The sequence below is a fragment of the Chiloscyllium punctatum genome, chromosome 17 (assembly GCF_047496795.1).
Source record: "Chiloscyllium punctatum isolate Juve2018m chromosome 17, sChiPun1.3, whole genome shotgun sequence".
Lineage (NCBI taxonomy): Eukaryota > Metazoa > Chordata > Chondrichthyes > Orectolobiformes > Hemiscylliidae > Chiloscyllium > Chiloscyllium punctatum.
Genome location: NC_092755.1, coordinates 90,636,464 through 90,650,314, shown reverse-complemented (window position 1 = coordinate 90,650,314; position 13,851 = coordinate 90,636,464). Strand labels below are relative to the sequence as shown.

General features: G+C 45.0%; 1 protein-coding gene across 1 annotated transcript in view; it reads right to left on the bottom strand.

The window, feature by feature from the left end:
* Positions 1-12,067, bottom strand: part of sgsm1a (small G protein signaling modulator 1a) — a 141,349-nt gene extending 129,282 nt beyond the window's left edge. The window contains exons 1-2 of the mRNA XM_072587866.1: positions 11,960-12,067; positions 11,784-11,827 (exon numbers count right to left, since the gene is read on the bottom strand). Of these exons, the coding sequence (XP_072443967.1) occupies positions 11,784-11,827; positions 11,960-11,978 (63 nt within the window). The 5' untranslated portion in view covers positions 11,979-12,067. The remainder of the gene's footprint in view (positions 1-11,783; positions 11,828-11,959) is intronic.
* Between the last annotated feature and the right edge of the window lie 1,784 nt (positions 12,068-13,851).

Below are 13,851 nucleotides of genomic sequence, written 5' to 3'. Positions count from 1 at the left end.
AGGGGGCGCAGTGGTAGTCTGGCGCACTGACCTCTACACCGCTGAAGCCAAACGCCAACTCGAGGACACCTCTTCCTACTGCTCCCTCGACCATGACCCCACCCCCCATCACCAAACCATCATCTCCCAGACCATACAGAACCTCATCACCTCAGGAGATCTCCCACCCACAGCTTCCAACCTCATAGTCCGGGAACCCCGCACTGCCCGGTTCTACCTCCTTCCCAAGATCCACAAGCCTGACCACCCTGGCCGACCCATTGTCTCAGCATGCTCCTGCCCCACTGAACTCATCTCTACCTACCTTGACACTGTCCTATTCCCCCTAGTCCAGGAACTCCCCACATACGTTCGAGACACCACCCACGCCCTCCACCTCCTCCAAGACTTCCGTTTCCCTGGCCCCCAACGCCTTATCTTCACCATGGATATCCAATCCCTCTACACCTCCATTCGCCATGACCAGGGCCTCCAAGCCCTCCATTTTTTCCTCTCCAGACGTCCCCAACAGTACCCTTCCACTGACACTCTCATTCGTTTGGCCGAACTGGTCCTCACCCTTAACAATTTCTCCTTTGAATCCTCCCACTTCCTCCAGACCAAAGGTGTAGCCATGGGCACACGTATGGGCCCCAGCTATGCCTGTCTCTTTGTTGGCTATGTAGAACAGTTGATCTTCCGTAATTACACCGGCACCACTCCCCACCTCTTCCTCTGCTACATTGATGACTGCATTGGCGCCACCTCGTGCTCCCGTGAGGAGGTTGAGCAATTCATCAACTTCACCAACACATTCCACCCTGACCTTAAATTTACCTGGACTATCTCTGACACCTCGCTCCCCTTCCTGGACCTCTCCATCTCCATTAGTGACGACCGACTTGACACTGACATTTTTTACAAACCCACTGACTCCCATAGCTACCTGGATTACACCTCTTCCCACCCTATCTCTTGCAAAAATGCCATCCCGTATTCCCAATTTCTCCGCCTCCGCCGTATCTGTTCCCAGGAGGACCAGTTCCACCATAGGACACACCAGATGGCCTCCTTCTTTAGAGACCGCAATTTCCCTTCCCACGTGGTTAAAGATGCCCTCCAATGCATCTCGTCCACATCCCGCACCTCCGCCCTCAGACCCCACCCCTCCAACCGTAACAAGGACAGAACGCCCCTGGTGCTCACCTTCCACCCTACCAACCTTCGCATCAACCAAATCATCCGTCGGCATTTCCGCCACCTCCAAAAAGACCCCACCACCAGGGATATATTTCCCTCCCCACCACTTTCCGCCTTCCGCAAAGACCGTTCCCTCCGTGACTACCTGGTCAGGTCCACACCCCCCTACGACCCACCCTCCCATTCTGGCACTTTCCCCTGCCACCGCAGGAACTGTAAAACCTGTGCCCACACCTCCTCCCTCACCTCTATCCAAGGCCCTAAAGGAGCCTTCCACATCCATCAAAGTTTCACCTGCACATCCACCAATATCATTTATTGTATCCGTTGCTCCCGATGTGGTCTCCTCTACATTGGGGAGACTGGGCGCCTCCTAGCAGAGCGCTTTAGGGAACATCTCCGAGACACCCGCACCAATCAACCAAACCGCCCCGTGGCCCAACATTTCAACTCCCCCTCCCACTCTGCCGAGGACATGGAGGTCCTGGGCCTCCTTCACCGCCGCTCCCTCACCACCAGACGACTGGAGGAAGAACGCCTCATCTTCCGCCTCGGAACACTTCAACCCCAGGGCATCAATGTGGACTTCAACAGCTTCCTCATTTCCCCTTCCCCCACCTCATCCTAGTTTCAAACTTGCAGCTCAGTTACTAACTCCTTGACTTGTCCGACCTGCCTATCTTCTTTTCCACCTATTCACTCCACCCTCTCCTCCTTGACCTATCACCTTCATCTCCTCCCCCACTCACCCATTGTACTCTGTGCTACTCTCTCCCCACCCCCACCCTCCTCTAGCTTATCTCTCCATGCTTCAGGCTCACTGCCTTTATTCCTGATGAAGGGCTTTTGCCCAAAACGTTGATTTCGCTGCTCGTTGGATGCTGCCTGAACTGCTGTGCTCTTCCAGCACCACTAATCCAGGATAGTTATGAAGGCATTTAGCATACTTGCTTTCATTGCTCAGGCCATTGAGTCTCAGAATTGTGGCTATACAACATGTTGGTGAGGCTACTTTTGAAGTACTGTGTACAATTCTGGTCACCCTCCGGCAGGAAGGATATTATTTAATTGGAGAGGGTGCAGAAAAGATTCACAAGAATGTTACCTTGACCGAAGGATTTGACTTATAAGGAGAGGCTGGATAGACTGGGCATTTTTCTTTGGAACATAGGAGGTTGAGGAGTGAACTTATACAGATTTATAAAATCACGAGAGGCTAAGATAAGGTGAATAGCAAAGATCTTTTCCTTAGGGTAAGGGAGTTCAAAACCAGACAGCATTATTTTAGGGTGAGAGAAGACAGATTTAAAAGGGACCTGAGGGCCATATTTTCTCACATAGGATGGTGCATATATGGAATGAAACATCAGAGGAAGTGGTAGATGCAGGTACAACATTCAAAAGACATTTGGACAGGTACATGAATAGGAAAGATGTAAAGGGATATGGGTCGAACACAGGCAAATTGGACTAGTTTCATTTGGGAAACCTGCAGCTCAGCAAAGTTTGTGTTTCAAATTCATTAACTCTTCTTCACAACCCATATTGGGCTCAAAACGTTAACTGTTTCTCTCTCTCCATAGATTCTGCCTGACCCACTGAATTTCTCCAGCACTCTCTGTCGTAGAGGAGGAAGTTGAAACAAACAGTGTTCTGGGTAGCATCTACTTCCTGTATAAAGACAACTTTGAAGGCATCTGTTTCAGGTCAAGGCAATTATAGTTAGATTACCATGAAACAGATGCAGGATAGTGAAACATCCAGGTCCATGGAACCTTGTGATTTTATGGAGTCAGGTCGATGAATGCAAATGACTTTATCCTTGACAATGTTTTTTTGGATTTGTCTGACAATGAAGTTCTCGATGACAGAACAGATCAAGGAGAACAGCCCGATATTCCGTCTCCAAGACATGTTGAAGGAGAGACTCAGGAATATATTCAGCATTTCCCCATTCCTCATCAGACCCACAGATCAAAAAGCCACCACTGATGAGGAGATCCAAAGGTGGATCAGGTGCATTCACGCAGCCACTACTAACCAGGGCAGTGAGCATGTGAATTCAACAGAAGTTCAAGGGGTTGATATCACCATGCCCCTGAACTGTGGGGAGACATGACCTGACACCTACAGCAATAGAGAGATTTCATCAGCAATGCCTCCTTCAGAATTAGTGGAAGAACCATTGAACAATTGTGTCTTTCTTGAAGCTAACACTACAAAAGCTCAGGCAAAACTCCTGCAAAACACCAACTTCGATGATCTGGGCACTACAAAGTTGACAACATTCTCCCCCACCAGATCCTGTCCTCTCAACATTCGAGTGGCCAAAGTACCGAATAGGACAAAGAAGACATTTTGAGGACACCAGAAAGCTCTTCTCAAAGGTCAAGAGCAAGGTCAAAATGGCAACTTGTCTATCAAAGCAAATCTTAGCAGGACTTATACACTTAATGGTAAGGTCCTAGACAGTGTTGCTGAACAAAGAGACCTTGGAGTGCAGGTTCATAGCTCCTTGAAAGTGGAGTCGCAGGTAGGTAGGATAGTGAAGAAGGCGTTTGGTATGCTTTCTTTCATTGGTCAGAATATTGTGTACAGGAGTTGGGAAGCCATGTTGCGGCTGTACAGGACATTGGTTAGGCCACTGTTGGAATATTGCGTGCAATTCTGGTCTCCTTCCTAACAGAAAGATGTTGTGAAACTTGAAAGGGTTCAGAAAAGATTTACAAGGATGTTGCCAGGGTTGGAGGATTTGAACTATAGGGAGAGGCTGAACAGGCTGGGGCTGTTTTCCCTGGAGCGTTGGAGGCTGAGGAGTGACCTTATACAGGTTTACAAAATTATGAGGAGCATGGATAGGGTAAATAGACAAAGTCTTTTCCCTGAGGTCAGAGAGTCCAGAACTAGAGGGCATAGGTTTAGGGTGAGAGGGGAAAGATATAAAAGAGACCTAAGGGGCAACTTTTTCACACAGAGGGTGGTAAGTGTATGGAATGAGCTGCCAGAGGAAGTGGGGGAGGCTGGTACAATTGCAACATTTAAGAGGCATTTGGATGGGTATATGAATAGGAAGGGTTTGGAAGGATATGGGCCAGGTGCTGGCTGGTGGGACTGGATTGTAGGCATGGATGGGTTGGACCAAAGGGTCTGATTCCATGCTGTACATCCCATCTGACTCTATGACTCTAAGCTGCATCACACTTTGAGTCCCAATGTCTGAACCATGGTGCAAGGCAATGGCAGATAGGAAAAGGAAGCAAATTTTACACCCTCGATCCCACTACCTCGTGAACATCTTTCCCCAGGAAGATTTCATGTCATGTACAACACCTCTCGAATCAAGAGATAGCTGTTGCCAATGACGATGAATGAGTGAGGTACCAAGAGACAGCCTGCTTCCCACTACCATTTACCCCAAATGGGGAGATCCCTGGGTGTTAAGATGTAGACAAGGATAAGAAACAACCTTTAATTGTGATGACACATCAGGATAACACGGCTCAGTAAATCCTACCTGAATGGTTTTCAACCCACAGAGTGCCAGCAATTTGCTGTGTTGTTCCAATTCATATTCAATGGCAAATTAGAATCACTGCTCAGACCTGAAATCAGCATGGAGCAGCATTCTGGAAATGCACAAAAACCCAGGGCTCAGGGTCTGGGAGCAATACAGCATTTCATTAAGCTGCAGCAGTCATCAACAGGTTCTGGAGGCTGGGCAAGGGGAAGCTGGGAGGTGGAGAGTGCTGGAGGAGAGGGGAGATGGTCAATCACAAGGGGTTTCACCAATGTTTCTGAGATTAAGTCAACACTCCTCCTTTGCTTCGAAGAACCAGGATTGTTTTTATCTGTGGGATTTCGGATCTGGAAACTCATTTTGGCAAACCCTGCTCCAAAGATTCAAAACAAAGCAACTGTTTCTTTTAACTCACTTGTGGAATGTGGGCGTCACTGGAAGGTTTATTACCTACCCCTTGAGAAGATGGTGTGCAGTCCATGTGCTGTAGGGAAACCCACAACTTGCTCTCCCACTGCTGGATTTACCCCGTCAGCCTCCTTACCTATGCTCCGGTAAACTTCTGCCAACACCAACTAGCTTCTGCTTGCTCAGACAAATGGTTGTTCTTTGTGGGCAGATGACAATGCCAACAAGTCCCTCTGGGCAGGAAGGAAGCATGACATGTTCCTACCTCAGGTTAACTTTCACACAGAATGTGCGAGAATCTCTGGGCAAAACAAGCAGCAAGAGGCCTAGTCTTGTTTTGTACACTGTTTTATACCAGCGGCACTCTTGCCAATCTCCCTTGCTGAGATTGGTTGAGAGAGCACAGAGCAGAGTTCAAACCAGAAATCTTTCCGGTGCTAGGGACTCAGTGTCTGATAGGTCGCTGTGTTTAACAAGCTGTATGATCAGAGAGTAAATGCAATTTCTGAGACCAAATGTTTAGTGAAAAGATAGGGGGTTGACTTGGGAAATGATGAGAAATGAGTTTGAATTTTAGCCCACACCTATGATCTTGCTGCCTAGCTACTTATGGCAGTCAAGCAGCTGAACACAGAGTTGCCAAGTCAGAGACTACTTCCAGAGAGATCTTTCTACAGTGGTACAGGAACCTTGCTGAGACCACACCTGGAGTATGGTGTACAGCTTTGATCTCCTTATCTGAGGAAGGTTGTTCTGGCTATGGAGAGAGGGCAACAAAGGTTTACCAGGCTGATTCCTGGGATGGCAGGACTGACGTATGAAGACAGGTTGGATCAGTAACTATTATATTCACTGGAGTTCAGAAGAATAGGATAGGGATGGAATAACTTGGAAGCCTAGATAATTCTGACAAGACTAGACAGGTTAAACATAGGAAGGATGTTCCCGATGACCAGAGAGCCAAGAGCCAGAGGTCACAGTCTAAGTATACAGGATTTAGGACTGAGTTGAGGAGAAATGTTGTCATCTAAAAAGTGGGGAGCGCATAGAAATCTCTGCCAAAACACTGAATATTTTTGCAAAGAAGTTAGATATAATTTTTTGGGCTAATAGGATCAAAGATTATGAATCAAAAAGTGTGGCGCTGGAAAAGCACAGCAGGTCAAGCAGCATCCGAGGAGCAGGGGAGTCGACAGCTTGGGCATAAGTGATGAAGAGTTTTTCGATTCTGATCAAATGGTATGAGCCAAAACTAAGTTGGATGATTAGCCATGATCATATTGAATGGTGGAGCAGGCTTGAGGGGCTAGAATGGGCTATTCTTGATCCTATTTTCTATATTTTCTCCCAAAAATGCCACAACAGGACCAAAAAAGTATGTATATCATCCTATGCATTCAGGAGGAGCTGAACACTGCCTTTGAATGGGAAGGATGGCAACAGGCAGCAAACTTCAGTGGAAAATGGTTGATAAGTCAAAAGAATTTTGATGTTTTGGCAAAAAGTTTGGAATTGACTTATAAAAAGAAATTGGCTATTCTTTGGGAATATAAAGTATTCATGAATATGACTGACTGAAAAAAACACAAATAGCCTCAGGTAATAAAATGCTGAGATATATTTATAATCAGTAAGAAAATCAAGGGTTATAGGAAGAAGTCAGGAACATAGAGTTGAGGATTATCAGATCAGCCTCATTGAATGGTGCAGAAGGCTTGATGGGCTGCATGGCCTACTTCTACTGTTTCATTTTCTGGCCTAAATAAGCATCACAGTGCCATCTCAGATATTTGCCTCAACATGACATTAACAAATAAGTGAAGCACCTGGAATCGTTAGAGTGCACAGTTTCTTTACAATGAGGCATATAGGCATCATGTATCAGTTACTGCCCATTATGAAATGGTGATGAACTGCCTTTCTTGAATACAACAGAATGACCTACAGAGGGCAGCCAAGAGTCAGCACCTTTCAGTTGATGGAGGGTCACATGTAGGTCAGATCAGGGAACCATGGCAGGTTCTCTTCCCAAAAGAACCAGATCAGTTTCTACATCAATCCAACTGTTACATGGTCACCATGACTGAGACTAGCTTCTTAATGCAAGTTTATTTAATTATTTGAATTTAAATTCCCAGCCATCATCATGGAATTTGAATCCATGCACTCTCAGATCGTTACTCCAGGTCCCCAGGTTACTAGCCCAGTAATAAAACCATTGACTCCCATGCTCCCAAGGAAGGTACGCTCACCATGTGGCCAAACAGATCAAGACCTTGGAGTGCAGGTTCATAGCTTCTTGAAAGTGGAGTTGCAGGTTGATAGGATAGTGAAGAAGGCGTTTGGTATGCTTTCTTTTATTGGTCAGGAGTTGGGAGGACATGTTGTGGCTGTACAGGACATTGGTCAGGCCACTGTTGCAATATTGTTTGCAATTCTGGTCTCCTTCCTATCGGAAAGATGTTGTGAAACTTGAAAGGCTTCTGAAAAAATTTACAAAGATGTTGCCAGGGTTGGAGGATTTGAGCTATAGGCAGAGGCTGAACAGGTTGGGGCTGTTTTCCCTGGAGCATCGGAGGTTGAGGGGTGACCTTATAGAGACTTAAAAAATTATGAGGGGCATGGATAAGGTAAATAGACAAAGAATTTTCCCTGGGGTCAGGGAGTCCAGAACGAGAGGGCATAGGTTTAGGGTGAGAGGGGAAAGATATAAAAGAGACCTAAGGGGCAACTTTTTCACACAGAGGGTGGTACGTATATAGACTGAACTGCCAGAGGAAGTGGTGGAGGCAGGTAGAATTTCAACATTTAAGAGGCATTTGGATGGGTATATGAATAGGAAAGGATATGGGCTGGGTGCTGGCAGGTGGGACTAGATTGGGTTGGGATATCTGGTCGGCATGGACGGGTTGGACCGAAGGGTGTGTTTCCATGCTGTACATCTCTATGACTCTGACTCTAAGTATTCATCCATAAGTCCATCCATCACACACCAATAGAAGGCATTAAAAGTAGGAGAGATTCCTGGTCAACCATGAATATTAGAGCCAGTACCATCATTATCCCTAGCTCCATACTATAACATGCTTGTAAAAATACATGTTGCCACAGTAGTTTGGACTCCAAGTTAATTGTAGCACCACTACTAGTGTTGCTCAGTAAACAGCCTCTGAAATGAAATGAAATATGACTTAAAGTTGAACTAGTATTACATTGATTGCAAAGCTGGATGGTTTAATTAACATTTAATCGCCGGCACACTGGCAGAATTTCTCTTTCAGCCACTAGGTCTTCTTATTATGATGATAAATAATTATAACCATCTAGACAGGAGGTCTCCAACCTACAATCATGGCTGATCATTTGAATATGCACTGACAGGAAGCTGGAAATATTCCAAGATCATCAGTCTGATGATAGCTGTAAAGGTTCAGCTCTGTCATGGAATATAAGCTATAAGAATGTCTGGACTTTAAGATGCATCTGGACAGATGCTTAAGTAGGTGGGGAGCAGAGGGATGCAGACATTTAGGAATTGGGCGACAGGTTTAGACAGTAGATTTGGATTGGCTCAGGCTTGGAGAGCTGACAGATCTGTCTTGGGCTGTAAATTTTCTTTGTTCTTTGTTCTTTAGAGCATAAGGATGTAACAGCAGAAGCAGGCCATTTGGTCTGCTAAGTCTGCTCCACCATTCAATGAGGTAATGGATGATCTGATGATCCTCAACTCCACTTTTCTCCCTTTTATCCACAACTCTCAATTCCCTCCTGATTAAAAATCTGTCTCTCTCTGCTTTGGATATACTTAATGACCTAGCCTTGTCTTTTTTAAAGATCAACTACACTTTGAAAGAATAAAAAAGAATTTCTGTCTGTCTTAAATATGAGAACCATTGATCTGAAATGATGCGCTTTGGTTCTGAGACTCTCCCACAAGTGGAAACAACTTCACTGCATCTACCCTATTGAGTCCCCAAAGAACTGTCTGCTATCTGTGTCTCTTCTCATCCTTCTCAATTCCAATGAGTACAAGTTTAAACCACTCAACTTCTCCTCATAAAACAATCTCTCCTCAAGAACCTTCCCTAGATTGCCTCCAATCCCCGTATATCTTTCCCTAGATAAGGGGATGAAAACTGTTCGGTGTACTCCAGTAATGCTTCTTACAACTTTAGCAAAATCTCACTATTTTTACATCCAATTCCCTTTGAAATCAAGGTCGATAGGCCATTTGCCATCTCTACAGAACTCGTATGCTAGCTACAAACAACTCTTTCCTCCCAATCGTTCTGTGCTGCAGCTTTCTGCAGCCTTTCCCCATTGAAATAGTAGTCAGCTCCTCTGTTCTTCCTGCCAAAATGCACCACCTCATGAGATGAATAAGATGATGCCACTAGCAATCAGCTTAAGTTACATTCAACACATAAACCCACCAGACCCAAAGACAGCTAACAAAATGGATGATGCTGCAGGGGCAGCATTATCAAATGGGCTAGCATCTACAGTATTGCTTTTTATAGCAAAGTTCTCACTCCTGATTGGCAGTGAGGTACAATCACCCAGAATCTGTACTGACAAATCATTTCTGATGCCTTAACTTCCTTTAAACCATTTTCCAATAACAAGTAACGTTGTGTTGTGACAAGTGGAGCTGACAAGAAGTTCTCCCAGGAGTAACACATTCTATCTCCATGTCTGTGATACTTCCCACATTGCAAAGCATCGGCACCCTCATAATTTCTATGAAACACACAAAGCTGCTCCCTACTACGACCCAAGAGCTGTCTCGAGAGATTCAAAATGCTCCTGTTCATTGTTGAATATGTCCAAACACGGCACATGGGAGCAGGAGGCCATTCAGCCCATCAAGCCTGTTCCAAAATTCAGTGAGGTCAATGGTTGATCAGTACCTTAACATGAACCACACACCATGGATCCACACCTTGGCTGAGTAACCACATATTTAAAATGATCAACTGAGCTAGCATCCACTGCTTTATATAAAATACATATCCAATCCTGTACCAATCTTGACTTTGTTATGCCCCTCCTAAAAAACCTGGCGAGCATTTTAAGATTCTGTCATTCCTGCTGCTGAAAAGGTTTCTCCTCTCTACATGTCGATTCCTTTCAAAATCCTAAAAACCTCAAACCAAATCAACCTCTCTTTTTATCTTCCAGGGAACACAGGCTGTCTCTTCTCATCATTTGTTTTAACTCTTCCAGCCCTAATAACAAGCCAAGAGTCACACTAGTGCCTTATGCAGCTTTAGCTAAAAGAATGATAAGGTTTCATTTCACATAGATCCCCAAATAATGCTCCTTTTCTCACTGTTCCTTTATCAGCAATGGCAACATTATTAATGGCAATGGATAAAATCACTCAGTTATAATTCACAATGACACATTTTCCAAAATTGCTTCCATCGCCTGTGCTGATGAGGCATATGTATTTGAATTACTGGTTGCCTGAAAATGTGTTTATTGCTTCCGACTGTACATCTCCCAGCTTACTGCATCGCCAGCTGCACAGCAACCGATACACAGAGGAATACAGTATAGCCTGTTCCTTATTTAATTAATTTAACCAGATGGTACCAGTAAAACATATCCTTGAGATACTTGGGGGATGATACATATATCTTGGGCATACATAGGGGCAGGGGTCATGAACAGTGAAAGAGAGAGGTATGGAAGAAAGAAATGAGCTGCATTTTGTCTGTAGTTCTCTAGTCTGTTCCCACTTCTAGTACTGTCTCCTGTGTACCCATACTTTTAGAAGTGGTTTAACGTGAGGCACAGTGTAGGGCTGCAACAGCTTACAGTTCTGATGAACATATCAGCTCTGGTCAAAGGGATCCCAACAGCAAACACTTTAAAGGCAAAATCTAATTTTGGGCCAAATCGAGCCACTTAAATTCACAGGCAGCATGACGTTTTGAATTCGTCCAACATGTACTGTTCAACACGTATCGACTTCTTACCAAGTGCGAAGTGTTCCATCTCAATACGAAAGTAATAAATCATTGTGGGCCACCTCTTAAAACACAGCACTCCTCTCCCTACTTCTCTAATTTCCCACTTGCTACATCCACTACAAAAGCAGGTTCATATCTAAAACTAAGAGCTGGTGTTAGTCAGCAATGCTGCAAACAGCCACGCACACAAACATTTTAAACTATAATCTAGAGTCATGCAATTCTTTGTCCTGATCTTTCCCCTCCACCTTAATAATGCGATTTTCAAACAGAAGGAGAATGAGACAAGGTGGCTGTACCCCAAAATGATCCACTGAACCCGTTGACTGTGAGATGTTGTATGTGTATCAATATAAACCTGTTTGTGTTTAAAATGTACGGGGGCCTCGATTTTAAAAATTAAGCTGGTTACGTGAACTCCTCAAATGAATGTAAAACACCTACACTCAGAAACAAGAATCTAATAGAGACAATAACATTTTATATAAAGGCAGACAAGTGTAAGGCAATAACAATTCAAAGCATCCCTGTCAGTAATGTCAAAAGCTGCATGACAGCAGCAGCCCAGTGCCGGAACAGTATTGTATTGTAAGAGGTGGCAGCTGTTGAAAAGCACAGTCTGCTCCTCACTGAGTGTCCGATTCACTCCGTGATGATTGCATTTCATTGCAATTCATTGCAATGTATACAAATCTACTCACCTCCTTCTTGACTGTGCGCAGCAACCTCTGACGCATCTCTGCCTCTGTTGAAAGTGAAGCGTTGTTTGAGCCAAGCAGAAAGAACAGAAGAGCACAAATGACCAAATGTTATCTTAAAATATGAACAGATACAAAACCTTGACTATTGGATCATTGCATCCGATACGTGTCCTTACCTGCTGTAGCTGTCGCCATGTTCCCTCAGGTACACTGCCTGATTCCTTTGCTGTTCAGCAGCAACTGCAGCTCAGGCTCTTTGATTGACAGCTGGTCCCCGTGACGTCAGCGCCTCGGCGAAACGTACCCCCGGGCGCCTTTGATTGACAGCTCGGTTAGCAAACGCTTGAAAGCCCAGATTTAAAGGCACACTGTCCTCATTTATTTATCATTTTCTCATTTAATTTTAAACAGCCCTCCCTCTCCTCCTCCATTGCCTGATTATTCTATACCAAATTTTCTGATCTTATTTACACCTTAGAGCAAAGTGATGGATTGTTTTGTTACAGCTCACAATATTCTTTTCAAATTTGATGGCGAAATCTGGGTGTTGGGCTAAGTGAGCTAGCACTTCCCTCCTTAACTATTCCAGGGAAGGTGATTGTGAGCCGCCTTCTTGAGTCACAGTGGCCCATGCTGTTTACACACATCCACATTGTGTGCCAGGAGCTTGAATCAATGATGGAAGGACAGTGATTTGGTTCCAAGTCAGGATGATACATACAAACAAGGAATAAGAATGGGCCACTTGGCCCTTTGAATCTGCTCCCCCAATCAATAAGATTATGGCTATTCTGATTTTGAACACAACTCTAATTTGCTGCTTATCCCAATAATTGCCTTGGTAATCAGCTAGTGATCAGGCACAAAAGAGTGTGACTGTAAGTGAGGCAGGTAGGGGGACCCAGAGTTCAGGAGTGGAGGAGCCTCAGCCCTTGACCTTGTCCAACAGGTACGAGATTCTTGCTCCCTGTTCGGATGAGGAAAAGGGCTCTGGACAGGATGAGCCAACTGACCAAGGCACCATGGTGCAGAAGGCCATTCAAGAGGGGGGAGCTAATAGACAGGTAGTGGTTATAGGGGATTCTATAATTAGGGGGACAGATAGTATCCTTTGCAAGCCGGATCGGGAGTCTCGCATGGTGTGTTGCCTGCCCGGTGCCAGGGTGCGAGACATCTCTGACCGGCTTGAAAGGATATTGGAGCGGGAGGGGGAGGATCCAGTTGTTGTGGTCCACGTTGGTACCAACAACATAGGCAAGACTAGGGTGGAGGACCTGTTTGGGCATTACGAAGCACTAGGCAGGAAATTGAAGCACAGGTCCTCAAGGGTCATAATCTCCGGATTACTGCCCGAGCCACGTGCCAATTGGCATAGGGACAAGAAAATTAGGCAAGTAAACACGTGGCTAAGGGATTGGTGTGGGAAAGAGGGATTCCACTTCATGGGGCATTGGCATCAGTTTTGGAACAGGGGGGATCTGTACCGTTGGGACGGTCTCCACCTGAACCGACCAGGTACCAATGTTCTGGCGAAGAGGATAAATAGGGTGGTCAGTAGGACTTTAAACTTCTGAGTTGGGGGGAAGGGAAAGTGAAAGCAACAGGGAGTATGGAGGTAAATGGAAAGATAAGCAGCAGGATAGCATGTTTCCAGGCGGATTTAAAATTGAGGCAGACTGAGAATGCAGAAAAAAGCAAGGATAACTTAGGACATATGACTTACAACATCTCTAATAAGGAAGTTAGCATTAAGGCACTTTACCTGAATGCTCGTAGCATTCATAACAAAGCCGGTGAATTAATGGCACAGATAATAGTGAATGATTATGATGTAGTAGGCATCACAGAGACTTGGTTACAGGGGGGTCAGGACTGGCAGTTAAACCTCCATGGTTTTTTGACTTATCGAAAAGACAGAGAGGTGGGCAAAGGGGGTGGGGTTGCCTTATTAGTTAAGAACAAAATTAAATCAATGGTATTGAATGACATAGCGTCGGATGATGTGGAGTCTGTGTGGGTGGAATTGAGGAACCACAAAGGCAAAAAAACCATAATTGGAGTTGTGTAC